Source organism: Diabrotica virgifera, chromosome 7 (assembly GCF_917563875.1).
Source record: "Diabrotica virgifera virgifera chromosome 7, PGI_DIABVI_V3a".
NCBI lineage: Eukaryota > Metazoa > Arthropoda > Insecta > Coleoptera > Chrysomelidae > Diabrotica > Diabrotica virgifera.
Genome location: NC_065449.1, coordinates 134,379,643 through 134,394,039, shown reverse-complemented (window position 1 = coordinate 134,394,039; position 14,397 = coordinate 134,379,643). Strand labels below are relative to the sequence as shown.

General features: G+C 32.4%; 1 protein-coding gene across 5 annotated transcripts in view; it reads left to right on the top strand.

Moving 5' to 3' along the window:
- The window catches only part of LOC126888763 (activated Cdc42 kinase-like), a 1,045,651-nt gene that overhangs the window by 343,580 nt on the left and 687,674 nt on the right, over window positions 1-14,397 (top strand). For all 5 annotated transcript variants that reach the window (XM_050657144.1, XM_050657145.1, XM_050657142.1 and 2 more), the window contains exon 6: window positions 1,435-1,647. In XM_050657144.1, the coding sequence (XP_050513101.1) occupies window positions 1,435-1,647 (213 nt within the window). The remainder of the gene's footprint in view (window positions 1-1,434; window positions 1,648-14,397) is intronic.

The following is a 14,397-nucleotide window of genomic DNA, read 5'->3' as shown; positions in this document are numbered from 1 at the left end:
TAAAATTCTTTTGCCAAACGATCATTATTTTTTTATGCAGAATTACTCCTTAAAGTTTGTCGCACCTATTTAGAAACACCATGTATCGATAAAGAACATGGCTAGTTGTTAGAGTCCCTAACTTTTTCATTATCCAACGTAAGCGAATGAATAAAAAAACAGAATGTTAAGAAAACCTGGAGCTATAGTCGGGTTTTAATTTCAATATTTTATTAAGGCTACAATATTCCACAGGGTGTTGTGAAAATTGAGAAAAAAAACCCAGTTTGATTGGTACACCCGGTATACAATGAAAATTTACCTGTCTATCAACAATATTATTATAGCGATATTGTTAAAGAATAAGGCTATAACATATTAAAAATTACTTAAATCGGCCAACAGGTTTGGGAGATACCCGTTTTTGATGTGCCCGTTTTTCGTGCCGGTGAGTGTAGATTGAATTAGAAGTTCATTGTAAAAAATGAAGTAAAAAAATGTATAGGTAAAATATTATAGATTAAAATAAGTACAGATAATATATAATTATAGAGATATATTATAATCACTTATTGTACCTTCGTTTAAGGTTAACTTTAAAAGTAAAGCAGATCTGCTATTATTCATGTTTAAAAAACAAAAGGCACACAAAATACTAAGTACGATTAGGACCGCGAATCTAGAACAAATGAATGTCTGGAAACCGTTACACAGGGTTGCCAAAAAACGGAAGTCACATCGAGCGGTGTGGTATACGGAAGACGCTACGCGTTGTGTACATAACCTGTATAGTAGTACGGGAGCGACACTAGCGCTGGAGATATACCGTCGAATTAAAATCTGATCTTATGAGTATGTGATATATGATATGACTTCCGGCGAAATTTTTAATATAAGCGTTCTGATACCATTTAGTAGCCAAATTCGTAAAAATATAGTCAAAACGTTGTGACTTCCGAAATCGGAAGTCATAGTATTATGAATATTCATATTCATATAAATATATGAAGTGACAACGTATTACGAGTATCTACTTTGGAAGTCACATGGATACATGTATCAATATATATATATATATATATATATATATATATATATATATATATATATATATATATATATATATATATATATATTTAAAATATTTAGACTATTCCTCCCGGGGGAACACCTCTTGATCATCTAACATATGCCGGGGACTAGGGGTCGTTTCTGTTTTTGCTTTCATTGTTGTTTTTTGGGAAATATTTACCAGAGTGGTTCCCGTTGCATTCTCTGGTTTGTATTTTCGTCGATCCTTTGAACTCAGACGCTATTTGCAGCCGCCCACTCTGGGTCAGATGTTGCGAGTCAGACACCCGGGGTATCTTTAATAAATCTTTAATAAAAAAATATTATTTCTTAAGATAATTGTACATCTAATATACCCAAACTAAATAGCTTTCTTGGTTGCAGACTAGAACAACCAGATTGTTGTCCACTTGACCACTACAATCTCATGTTAGACTGTTGGAGGCATGAAGCTGCAAGCAGACCCCGGTTTGCAGATATTGGACCTATATTAGCGGATTCAAGACCTGAACAAGTACAGGCTAAGATTTCTTCCAATGAAGGACCTCATATGTTAAGTTACAGGGTAGGAGATGTGATAACCGTACTAGATAAGAAGTAAGTGTGAAACAAATATAGCAATATAATATGATATTTAATTTTCTGCTAATAAACAATTATCATTATTGTGTTTTAAAATGTAGATACTAAATTAGAATGCCATAATATGGCATCCGTCAAATATAACTTCTTTTCAATTAAAATTGTAGTTATGTATGTACATATAAGTTACTTTCAAATGAAAATTGTAGTTATAACGAGTCATAAAAAAACCTAATTAAAACAGGCCTTGTAATAATAATACATCAAATAATAAAAATAAAATAGTCTTATTGTGTACACCCAAAATATAAAACATGTAGGTGTACAACTGAGTTTATTTTAATATCCACCACAAGATAAACTGAGATTGAAAAAAAAATATTTTGCTTCCCTCATTTTTGTCTTTCGCAAATTAACATTCTAAAATTATTATATAAATTTAATGGAAAAGATGAAAAGTCCCAGATGCAAAATTCATTATTAAAATAATAATAAATAATAATTTATATCTGAAAACTTTTCGTGGAACCAGTTTCTGGTAACATCCTTAATCTCTGACTTTTACAATTTATAGGACAAGAGAGGACGAATAAAGAAGGCGAAAAGGACTCTACAATATGCAGTCACATTCCGCCTTATTCGTCTAGGAAATGGTCCGAGAGATAGTTCCTAGTACTCAAAATCTGAGTAAAGATAAAAGTGGCACTTTTATCTCTCTTTAAGAAATGTCGCTACAGCGTCCTTGAAGTGGATTATAATGTTATTTTTGTAATTCACCTTAAATACGCAGTTTGGTTTCGTTTCGATTCAAAGGTGTTCATGTAGCCCCACTGAAGACGTCTTGAGACAGAAACAGCTGTCTAAGGATGGTGAATCACCTCTGAATCTGAAAGAAACATAAACTTAAAACACAGCCAAAATGTTAAGATACTGAACCAGTACTAGGCTTTCTGCAAATTTTGTATGTTCAATGTAAATTGTACAACTTGATGGCTAGCCAGAATATCAATACAGAGTAAAACACCATGATGTATAGCAATATTTGGCCCTCTTTTGGATGATTAATTACTCCCACACAGCAAATTTAAAATAATTTTAAATAAATATTACATAAGTTAACTTTAATTTTAAAGTTGTTCTGAAGCTACATATTTCCTTGTGGCATTTTTATAATTAAGTATTTTCTATGGGAAATAAGCCACAATTTTACTAAAAAATGAATTTATTAACGTTTCGAAGCCCAAATCGGGTTTCGTTGTCAAAATACAAAATACTATTAAAATAAACAAAAATGTTGTTGCTAAGTAAAAAATTCTTCTAATAATTTATTTAATCTGACTCATTTATATTGGCAATTCAGACGTATATTATATATTTTAAAGTAGAAGACTTTAAAATGATATCGCCAATATTTATGAGTTGCGTTCCTGGGACGACTTTACTAAAAGATAGTTCATTCGATTACATGAAATCAATCCCAACTCAAGAATATCCGTCGCAAAAAAAGCATAGCATGTGATCTGTCTTTAAAAAGACAACCAAATGCAACGATGACAGTAAAATTCTCGCGTTAGTTAATAATCTCGAAACGTTAATAAATTCATTTTTTAGTAAAATTGTGGCTTATTTCCCATAGAAAATACTTGCTTTAATTTTAAAGAAAATAAAATAGTCTAAATCGCGTTTAAATTCTGTAAGGTTTAACCCCGACAAAACTGAAATGTATGTATAGGAGTTTTTACAAGACCAAACTAAATACATTTACTACAGAAGGAATAAGACAGTCGTTCACATTAATTTAGAAGGGATACACAACTGTCTCATGTTTATCTGGTTAAAAGTTTATTCATGAAAATAGTAACAGAATTGATAAATCTAAAAAAAATTCTACGCCAAGTGCATGAAAGTTCACGTACTTACAACAGACACTTGGAAATAAAAATATTCAGTAGTAATCTTGAAATAAGGATATTATATTTGTCCACTTTTTGAATTTTAATTACGATACAAAGTGTGGAGACTTAATTTCAGCATTTGATACAAATTAGACCAACATAATCTTAATTACTACATAATATTACATAATCTCACAATTAGTGCTGTCGCCAGGGGGGGACAACGCCCTCCTTTATTTAGGTGGACTTACCCAAGTTTTTTTTATGTATTTTGAACCGTAGAATACGAATTTTTTGGGTAACAGTTGATCCGGATTTCGATGATTGTTATAAACACAGAACTTGCAGAATTACATAAAAGCGATTTTTCGCAAAACAAAACATTTTTTTGTATTTTTTTAGTCATTCTAAGCAAAAAATGTTCTTACAAGTTTTTTCGTCGGATGCATAGTTTTCTAGATAAACGCGGTTGAACTTTCAAAAAATCGAAAAATTGCAATTTTTGAACCCGAATAACTTTTGATTAAAAAATAAAATACCAATTCTGCTTACCGCATTTGAAAGTTCAAGCCAAGTTATACCGGTTTTGATTATTTACATTGCTAAAAATTAATTTTTTTATTATTAAATAAAGCTATAAACGCATAGTGCTTGAGTGATGTTTTCAATGCATCTTTCATTTAAAATCGAACGAGTAGGTATAAGTGCAAGCGCCTACAAACAGGCAAAATCTACGTAGCATGCGTTAAAACGCATGCATTGGGCACACGTCAAAATGCTCAAACACTATCTGTTTATAGCTTTGTCTAACAATAAAAAAATTAATTTTTAGCAATGCAAATACCCAAAACCGGTATAATTTGACTTGATCTTTCAAATGCGGTAAGCAGAATTTCTATTTTATTTTAACAAAAGTTGGTCGGGTTCAAAAATTGCAATTTTTCGAGTTTTTTAAAGTTCAACCGAGTTTATCTCGAAAACTATGCATCTTACGAAAAAACTTGTAAGAACATCGTTTGCTTAGAATGGCCCAAAAAAACTTGGTTTGATTAGAATGATCAAAGTACATAAAAAAACTTGGGTAAGTCCATCTAAATAAAGGAGGCCATTGTACTCCCCTGGTGACAGCTTTGGTTTAAACAGCTAAAGGCTAAAGTATTAAATGTATATAATAATTTTACAAGGACTTGAGGAGGCAAAAATGGGTAAAGCAAAATATTTTTTTCAATCTCAGTTTTGGAATACATCTTGGTTTATCTTGTGGTGGATATTAAAATAACCTCAGCTGTACACCTACATGGTTTATATTTTGGGTGTACACAATAACGATTATTTTATTTTTACTGGATATATTTATACTAAATTTAAATTCAAGATGCAGTAGAAATAAACAAACCAAGACATGTTAAATGCTACTAGGAGCACTCCCAAATCATAATTTACAATGTATAAACTTTGGAAATCATGATTTGGGATTTACATTTTATATACATTGTAAATTATGATTCGGGAGTAGCATTCAACGTGTCTTTTTGTTTATTTCTACTGCATCTTGAATTTAAATTTAGTATAGTACATAATATATGTTATAACCCAGAGATTACAAGCCAAAAAAGAAACATAATTCTTTTAAAACAAATCAAAATAATACCACAAAAATTGTTTTTCATTCAAGTCTAAAATTGTTTAGACTTTTGCGTTTGCGACAAACATTTTTTGCGTTTTACCATGTGGTGAGTTGATGAGAAATAAATTAAACTTTTTATAAAGGGTCACACAAAAACGTTACATAATATGTTTAAATCCTAATTAAATATCTGGTTGGAGACATGGTTTAAGTGTTCTTCCTGATTATTGCATCATCAAAAAAACTGAAAGATATTGAATCGTTTCTTTGGTTGTGTGTTGTTAAACCATAATTAGTAATTCTGCAATTTGTCATTATCAAGATGATGAGAATAAGGATTTAATTAAGTATCTCATTGTGATATTGTACAACAATAAGTGTACTATTTAAGCAATAAGTGCCTTAAAAATGTTATATTTATTATATTGTCTATTATCAGCTGTAATATTTGATAAACTGAACATAATTTGTCTGTGTTCAGTAATTTTTAACGAAGGAGTGTTCGTTAATAACTAGTGTTAGTGTTGAATACTATTTTTGCTTAATATTCCCAGATATATTTGTTTCTCTAATAACCAAACTTTACATTGACAATATCAAACCAATTCGTCACGTCATTTAGCATGGTGACTAGGCTACTATCGAACTTTACTCCCTGATGAATCCCATTTATGTGATTCCAGGGTTTATCATTTTCGGTTTTTTCCATTAGTCCATTTACTCACGATTTTCGCTCTGAATTTCAAAGAACCGCTTGGACTGACGTGGAATTTGGCATACACATATCTAACATGAGGAAAAAATGATACTGTGCCAATGTGTGCTTTTGCCTTGGCTTGAGTATCCTTTGAGTACCCCTTCTCGGGAGTGAAAAAATATACGTTCAAAGTAAGTCCAGAAGTGGATAAACTGACTACTACTAAGCAATTTTTGTTTCGGAGAGTTTCTTCACTAAGTCAATACTTTTTGAATTATTTGCGAGTGAATATGTCCCTTTTTCAACAAGAAAAAACACGTTTTTAGACGATTTTTCGCAAATAACTCAAAAAATACATAAGTATTTTATCGAAAAAATTTAAAGTGTTTAAAAAAAGCTTTATTTTTGTTTATTAAAATTCTAGCCTCAACAGCAAGCAAGTTACGGTCAAAATAAAGTTGGTCTTTTTTTTTTTGTTGAAATAAAAGCGTTAAACTCACCCGCTAATTAGCATCCCAAATGAAATTAATCGTTACCGATTCACAAGTTAATTTACTTATGTACTGTTTGTATGAGGGGGTTGCTAGTCCCCTACCAGGCGCGTACTAGGTGGCGGATAGGGAAATGCCTCCCAGATATGGGTGGTACCGAGGAAATGAAATACTCGGAGCGGACCAAAACTAGCAACAGTAGCGGCGGATCCAGAGTGGACGGCTACGAACAGCGTCTGACCCAGAGTGGGCGGCTGAATATTAGGTCCTCCAAAAGGGGGTTGTGGCGTCAGGCGTTAGCAACCGGGCACACATAAAAAACCTCAAGGGCTGAAAAAACAAAAGACAAAATGAAATTACGATTAATCCCCGGGTGGTAACCCACACCTCTGAAGGAGGGAGCCCCATCGGATACGGGGGGGGGCAGTTTTGCTTTAGACGATAGAAGCCCAGCTTCAAAACTCAACCAAACAACAAGAAAAAAAGACAGAGGAAACTCGCACTAGGCACATGGAACGTACAAGGATGGCGAACAAAGGATAGAGAGGTAATAGCGGAGTTCCAAAGAATGAATCTGGATATAATGATAACGACCGAGACGAAAAAGAAAGGAAACGGTACCGAGAAAATAGGAGGTCATTCACTGTTGGAGCGGAATAGACAAGCAAGAAAGGGCAAAAGTAGGAGTTGCAATTATACTAAAAAATAAATGGGAACATGCCATCGAAAACTGGGAACCAATAAATGAAAGAATAGCCAAACTTAACCTAAAAATATACGGAAGACAAATTATCTTACTAGCGGTATACGTTCCAACAGAAGACAGCTCAATTCAAGAAAAAGAACAATTCATAGAACAACTGCAAGAAGAAATCGAAAACAGAAAGAAGAATCAAGAAATAATTATTGCCGGTGACCTGAATGGAAGAACGGGAAGAAAAGAAAACGACAGAACAATAGGTAGATTTGGAGAAGATGTAATAAACGATAACGGAGAGAGAGTGATTGAACTATGCGAAATAAACCATTTAAAGATCACAAACGGATTCTATAAACATAAAGACACACAAATACACGTGGACACAAGAAACAAGAAAATTGAGGTATATTATTGATTATGTTATAGTAAACCAAGAAAGCTCTATAAAAATAAAGGATGTGAGAGTAAAGCGAGTCGCAGAATGCGGCACAGATCACAAACTAGTAATCGCTCGAATGAAATTCCCCTTTATATGGACCCAACAGAAACCGACCTTGGGAGATACTGACTAATCTACGACTCCGGCATTACCTGTCAATGTGTGCTCAATAAAAGAAAAGAAATTCAACATAAACTTATTAGAAGAAGACTCCATAAAAGACTTATACAAACGAAGATTGGACCAAAAGCTAGAAGAGTTTAGGTATGAATCATTAGAACAGTCTTACGAACACATAAAAACCTGCGTAAAGACAGCAGCCCTAGAAGCTCTTGGAGAAAAAGACCAAAAACACACCCATCAAAATACAAAATTAAACGAAGACACACTGAAATGCATAAAAGAGAAGAAGGAACTCCATATAAAATACCTAAACAAAAAAAATTGTGAGGACTTGGAACTCTACAGGGAAAAAATAAAGAAGTAAAAAGAAAAGTAGCAAAAGAAAAAAATGAAAAATAGGAAAAAACATGCACAGAAATAGAACAACACATAGGAGGCACGAGAAATTCAGAGTCATGGCGTATCTTAAAGTCACTCCAAAGAAATAAGACAGAGAAGGTCAAGATCGGTAAAATCAAAGAAAACGAGTGGCAAGAATACTATAAAAAATTGCTAACCGAAAGTCGCCCCCAATTCAAAGAAGTAGAAAGAGACGGAATAGAAATCTATACACATGACGACATCGAATTAAGCCTAGCTGAGGTAAAAAGAACGATCAAAACACTAAAGAACAAAAAAGCAGAAGGCCCCGGCGGAATTCCAAATGAATTGATAAAGAACGGATCGGAAAAGCTATTCCGCATGATACACAAAATGTTTGAGAGAGCACTGAATGGAGAAGACTTGCCGACAGAATGGACTCAAGCATATATGACATCAATATATAAGAAAGGAAATAGAAAAAACTGCGAAAACTATCGAGGAATCAGCATAATATCATCTATAGGCAGACTGTATGGAAAGACCATAAAGGAAAAATTAGAAATATATATATATATATATATATATATATATATATATATATATATATATATACAGGATAAAATCGGAGAAGACCAGGTAGGATTCACAGCGGGGAAAGCATGCTTGGATCACATCTATACGGTCGAACAACTAATAGAAAAACGAATGGCCAAAAATAGATCCGTCTATCTGGCATTTGTAGACCTTAAGAAGGCGTATGACTCGATACCTAGAACCAAGCTATGGGAAGCAATGGAAGACATCGAAATCCCACGAAGATTAATAAAAGCAGTAAAGGCACTCTACAAAAATAACACAGTAGCTATCAAAATGGGTAATCGAATATGCTTTCCATTTAAGACGACAAAGGGACTACCACAGGGCTGCTCCACATCCCCTACCCTATTCAAAATATTCCTAGAAAAGACCCTGAAACCATGGAAAAGAAAGTGCGAAGGAATGGGTATACCAGTAAGGAATGAGTATCTATATACCCTAAGTTTTGCTGACGACCAAATAGTGATCGCACAAGGCGAAGATGACCTCAGTTTTATGATGAGGAAACTGGAACAGGAATATACAAAGAATGGGATGGAAATAAACCTAAAGAAAACTGAATACCTAACAACGGAGAATACAGAAATAAAACAACTGGAAATTGACGAAGGTAAACAAATCAGAGGAACAGATAAGTACAAGTATTTAGGTTTTATAATATCAAACAAAGGAACAACTGAGGAAGATATAAATAATTACACTTTTATAAAAAAGAACTTTTTTATAATAAAACCTTTTTATTATTTATAGGAAAGAATATAAGATAATTTAACGATAAACGATTTAACGATAACATGCTTAAAATTCCAAAAATTACACTCTAATAAAAAAGTACTTTTTATAATATCACGGTTTTGTTATTGTACATATAGGACACAACATGTTTGGAAAGAATAATTAACTTATAAAATATGAATTTTTAGTAGATGTATTAATTATTGTTATTTCTAATTATGATTTCAAAAATTGCACTAGTATAAAATAATATTTTTTATAGTACCACGGTTGTTTAAAATGGTATATATAATTTTAAGTATATAAACTTTTAATTATTTAAAAATTAATAAACATTTTCAATTTCGTTTGCAAAACGAAAATACAGCCGAACCATATTCTAGTCCAATCAGAGAGTGCAGCAAGCACCTCTACCGGTTTCGAAACTTATTAGTCTCTAATCAGGAGGCACATATGCTGCTCTCCCTGATCCAACCAAAACAAAACCCCGGCATGCAGTCCCGGATTGCAACGAACGAAATGGCATAGATGCCCTAGTGGCAACTGCTAGCAAAAAGACTAAGTTTTCACTCTAATGGCATATAAAACAACATAATGCTATTCTACATCCCACCAGAATGAAAACAATGGGAACCTTCTCTGGTTACACCTCCGAGGCTTCTACAATTTGCAAGCCATACGGATGCTGAGACTAAGGAAGATGAGGGAATTCTACAATTTGCAATTCACGTCCCATCTGCTCAACGCGGTAAAGTTCCAACGAGAATAGTTCCCTTCGTACTCCAATCAGAGTAAATGTAAATCAAAAATGAATAACCACTTTCAATTTCGTTGCAAAACGAAAATACAGCCGAACCATATTCTAGTCCAATCAGAGAGTGCAGCAAGCACCTCTACCGGTTTCGAAACGTATTAGTCTCTCATCAGGAGGCACATATGCTGCTCTCCCTGATTCCCTCATCTTCCTTAGTCTCAGCATCCGTATGGCTGGCAAATTGTAGAAGTCTCGGAGGTGGTACTAGCGAAAGTTTCCATTGTTTTCATTCTGGTGGGATGTAGAATAGCATTATGTTGTTTTATATGCCATTAGAGTGAAAACTTAGTCTTTTTTTAATTATTTATTAAAACAATTAAAAAAAGATACGCAACAGCCGGGTTCCAACTGGGGACCTCTCGATCTGCAGTCTAATGCCACTGAGGCACCATCAATTTGTAGATATCGATTTATTAACGTACTTTAAAATATCATTGCATTAGTCACATTTTTAAAATATGTAGTTTGAAATTAAAAAAAAATCGATTTATCCATACAGTGTGATTGGTCAGTGGGGTAAAGCTTTGTAGATCCGTTATAAGTAATAGATAGTAATAAAAGTTAATAACAAAAATTGTAACCAACTTTGATTACAGATTGATAATCAGTAATCGTAAATTGTAAGTTTTAGACAATTATTCAGTCATGGCTTACTTAAAATTTGGAAAGATTTAGACCCGTAATTATTAATAATTTTGCTGTGAAAAATGAAAATATCTCGAAAACTAATAAATTTACACATAGGGAATGTTATACAAAAATTTTAGTATTGTAATGGTACTTTTCGATAATTATATAAAATACAGGGTGTTCTACTTAAAATTACTGAGAAAATAATGTACTTGCGTTTTGACTCACCCTGTATTCAATATAAAGAAAATTAGCAAAACAACCATTTACGAAAATTTTGACAATAAATAAAAAAATATGACGTCAACAAACCATTGACCTTGTGCTTGCTTTTATTTATACAGGTAGTTAAACTTGTTACGATTTTCATATAAAATTGGTTATAACTTTGTAAATACCCCGTATAACATACCAAACATTTATATTTTTGTAATCGAAAAGTTACGAAGATTTCGAATAAAAAATAAAATACAGGGTGTTCTATTTAAAAAAAAACATAAGTTTGGTCTGCCACTATGTTATCGAACACCCTGTAACATTCTAACTAATTTTGTAATGTGAAGCTCAAAGTTCGCAACAATTTTTGTTATTAAGTTTTATCGCTATACATTACTATTACGGATCTACGGAGCTTCACCCCACTAATTATTAATCACCCTGTATAATAGCAGTAAAATATTGAATTGTTAGCTAGTTTTAAGCTATCCTGAAAATTTCAGGTGTCTAGGTAGCCTAGAACTATTTTTAAAATGGATTACAAAATTTGCGGAGTCCGTGACACCAACTAACCCAAGGATATAAAAAGGTTTTAAAAATAGACTAGGACAAACAAGAGACTGCATACGAAAATTGAACCCGATACTGTGGGATAAGAACATCAGCATAAAAACAAAAAGAAGAATATATAATACCATGACAAGAAGTATCCTCACTTATAGGTGTGAAAATTGGACAATAAATAAGAAAACCAAAAATAAAATAAGAGCGACAGAGATGGAATTCCTAAGGAGAAGCTGCAGAGTAACAAGGAGAGATAGAATAAATAACATAGAGATTCAGAGAAGAATGGGAGTGAACTCAGACATAATAGACTACATCGAACAGAAGAGATTAACCTGGTACGGACATGTCAGAAGAGCAGACCAAAATCGGTGGATAAACCGAATAACAGAGTGGAGCCCGATAGGAAAAAGGAAGAGAGGCAGACCCCGAAGATCCTTCAGATATGAAGTAGACGAAGCAATGGAGAGAAGAAATCTACAGGAAGGGGACTGGCAAGACAGAAAGAGCTGGAGAGAACGGTCGAGTGAAGGAATACAGTGAAAACTGTGGAAATCGTTAATATATATATATATATATATATATATACAAACAAGTGGTTTATTAGGGTTGCAGTCAGAAGTTTGGCCAGGATATCAAAGAAACACTCTTTTGACTTTTTGTCTAGCTTTCGGGGTTGTTTGACCCCTTTATCAAGACTCTGTAAGATAAAACAAAAATGTAAGTATTTTAAAATATTACATTGTTTTAGTAAACCTACTAGTCGTTGAGATTATTAAAAAGAAGCTTGATGATGCTCAACATTTCAAATTAACACAAATATTGAAAACAGAAAACAAAAAACAAAGGGCACAATACATTTTAAAATTTTTGAATAATTAGCAGAAATACAATAATTATTCTGTCATGTTGACCTACTGATAATGTAAGTCAAAAACTCTGACACATAGAGAACAGAAAGAAGAAACAATCAAATTAAAAAGTATCAAATAAAAAAGTAATTAAGTGTTATGATTATTGTGGTTCTTTTTAAAACATCAGAGGCCCCTACAAGGTGTGTTTAAATTCACTAACTGTACTTAAGAGTATGCAACTCATTATACGTCCATGTGTGTTTTGTAAAACAAACAAGTATTTTTATGTTTTGGTTTTTAGTGTTGCGCAAGTAGATAACAATATATGTTGCTAAGTTTTTCTATATCTGATTTTTTATTTATACATGAGTTGCTAGATTTTATGCAACACATTTCCACAAAAACGCGTTTACAGTGGTTTGTTTCCCTTGCCTGATGTTTTAAAAAGAACCACAATAATCATAACACTTAATTACTTTTTTATTTGATACTTTTTAATTTGATTGTTTCTTCTTTCTGTTCTCTATGTGTCAGTCAACATGACAGAATAATTATTGTATTTCTGCTAATTATTCAAAAATTTTAAAATGTATTGTGCCCTTTGTTTTTTGTTTTCTGTTTTCAATATTTGTGTTAATTTGAAATGTTGAGCATCATCAAGCTTCTTTTTAATAATCTCAACGACTAGTAGGTTTACTAAAACAATGTAATATTTTAAAATACTTACATTTTTGTTTTATATTACAGAGTCTTGATAAAGGGGTCAAACAACCCCGAAAGCTAGACAAAAAGTCAAAAGAGTGTTTCTTTGATATCCTGGCCAAACTTCTGACTGCAACCCTAATAAACCACTTGTTTGTTGATATTGACAGTCACTAATATCCAGTATTTCCTATATATATATATATATATATATATATATATATATATATATATATATATATATATATATATATATATATATATATATAGAAGATAAATTAGTGTTGATCACAGCTGATTAAGTTAGAGAACAAACTTTGAGATTCTTTGGGTAAAACAGCTGAAAGAATAGGCTAAGTGTACTCTTTATTCCTTTATTGATCCAATATTTCGTCGATAGTCATCGACATCATCAGGGATAAGCTACAAATAGTTTTACATAAAGAATTGACGGTCTATTTAAATTTTTTGATGTTACTTACAATTTGAGATTAGCGCCGTAATGAAAGCTGGTCAATGTTATAAAAACTTGTATAAGTTGTCTTACAAAAAACATGTAGTGTATATTTACAAAACTGGTACAAAAACAACGAAAAAGGTGTTTTCTTTTTTTGCATCGGACTGAAATAAGTCCTCTCGAGAGTTTTACATCTTTTTATTTTATTTTAATGCAGAACCTGAACCATGTGACATGTTGTAGGTTGGAAAACACTAACCTCTAAAATCTTCTCTCTTAGATAGTCGAAGTAGAATGGAGATTTTAGTGGCCTTTGCCTTCATTGGATGTATATACCTATATTTGCTTAGAAACTCAAGTTCTAGCTAATTTTATTTATTTAAAAAAAAAAAAAATTTTATACAATTGAAATTGTTAATGTGACTGAAGATCACTTTAACAAGAGTTTGTTTACTAGATCTTGGTTAATTTCAAAATCTAGTTCTTATGTAAATGAATATGTGCTGTTAGATTTGTTACTAAAAGTCTATTGTTAAACTGTGCGATACTATGGTAATGTAATATTTTTATTCTAAAATGGAATCTATTGAATTGTTGAATTTAATATGTTGTTTGTCAACTGTGAGAAGAAAAGAGTAGATTTCACTAAGGTGGTGGATGTCTGTTTTTTTATTTATGTTGTTATCTGTTTGTGCTATGCAAGCCATTTCTAGGAAAAGACGTTTTTTGTAGTTGGTTTCCCTTTCTAGAACCTCTACAGAATCAAAGTCCATCTGGTGTCCTTCATTTACTGCGTGAAGCGCTAATGAGCAACGGTCAGGATGCAGTCTGCAGTCGCTTTTATGTGACGTTAAACGATTT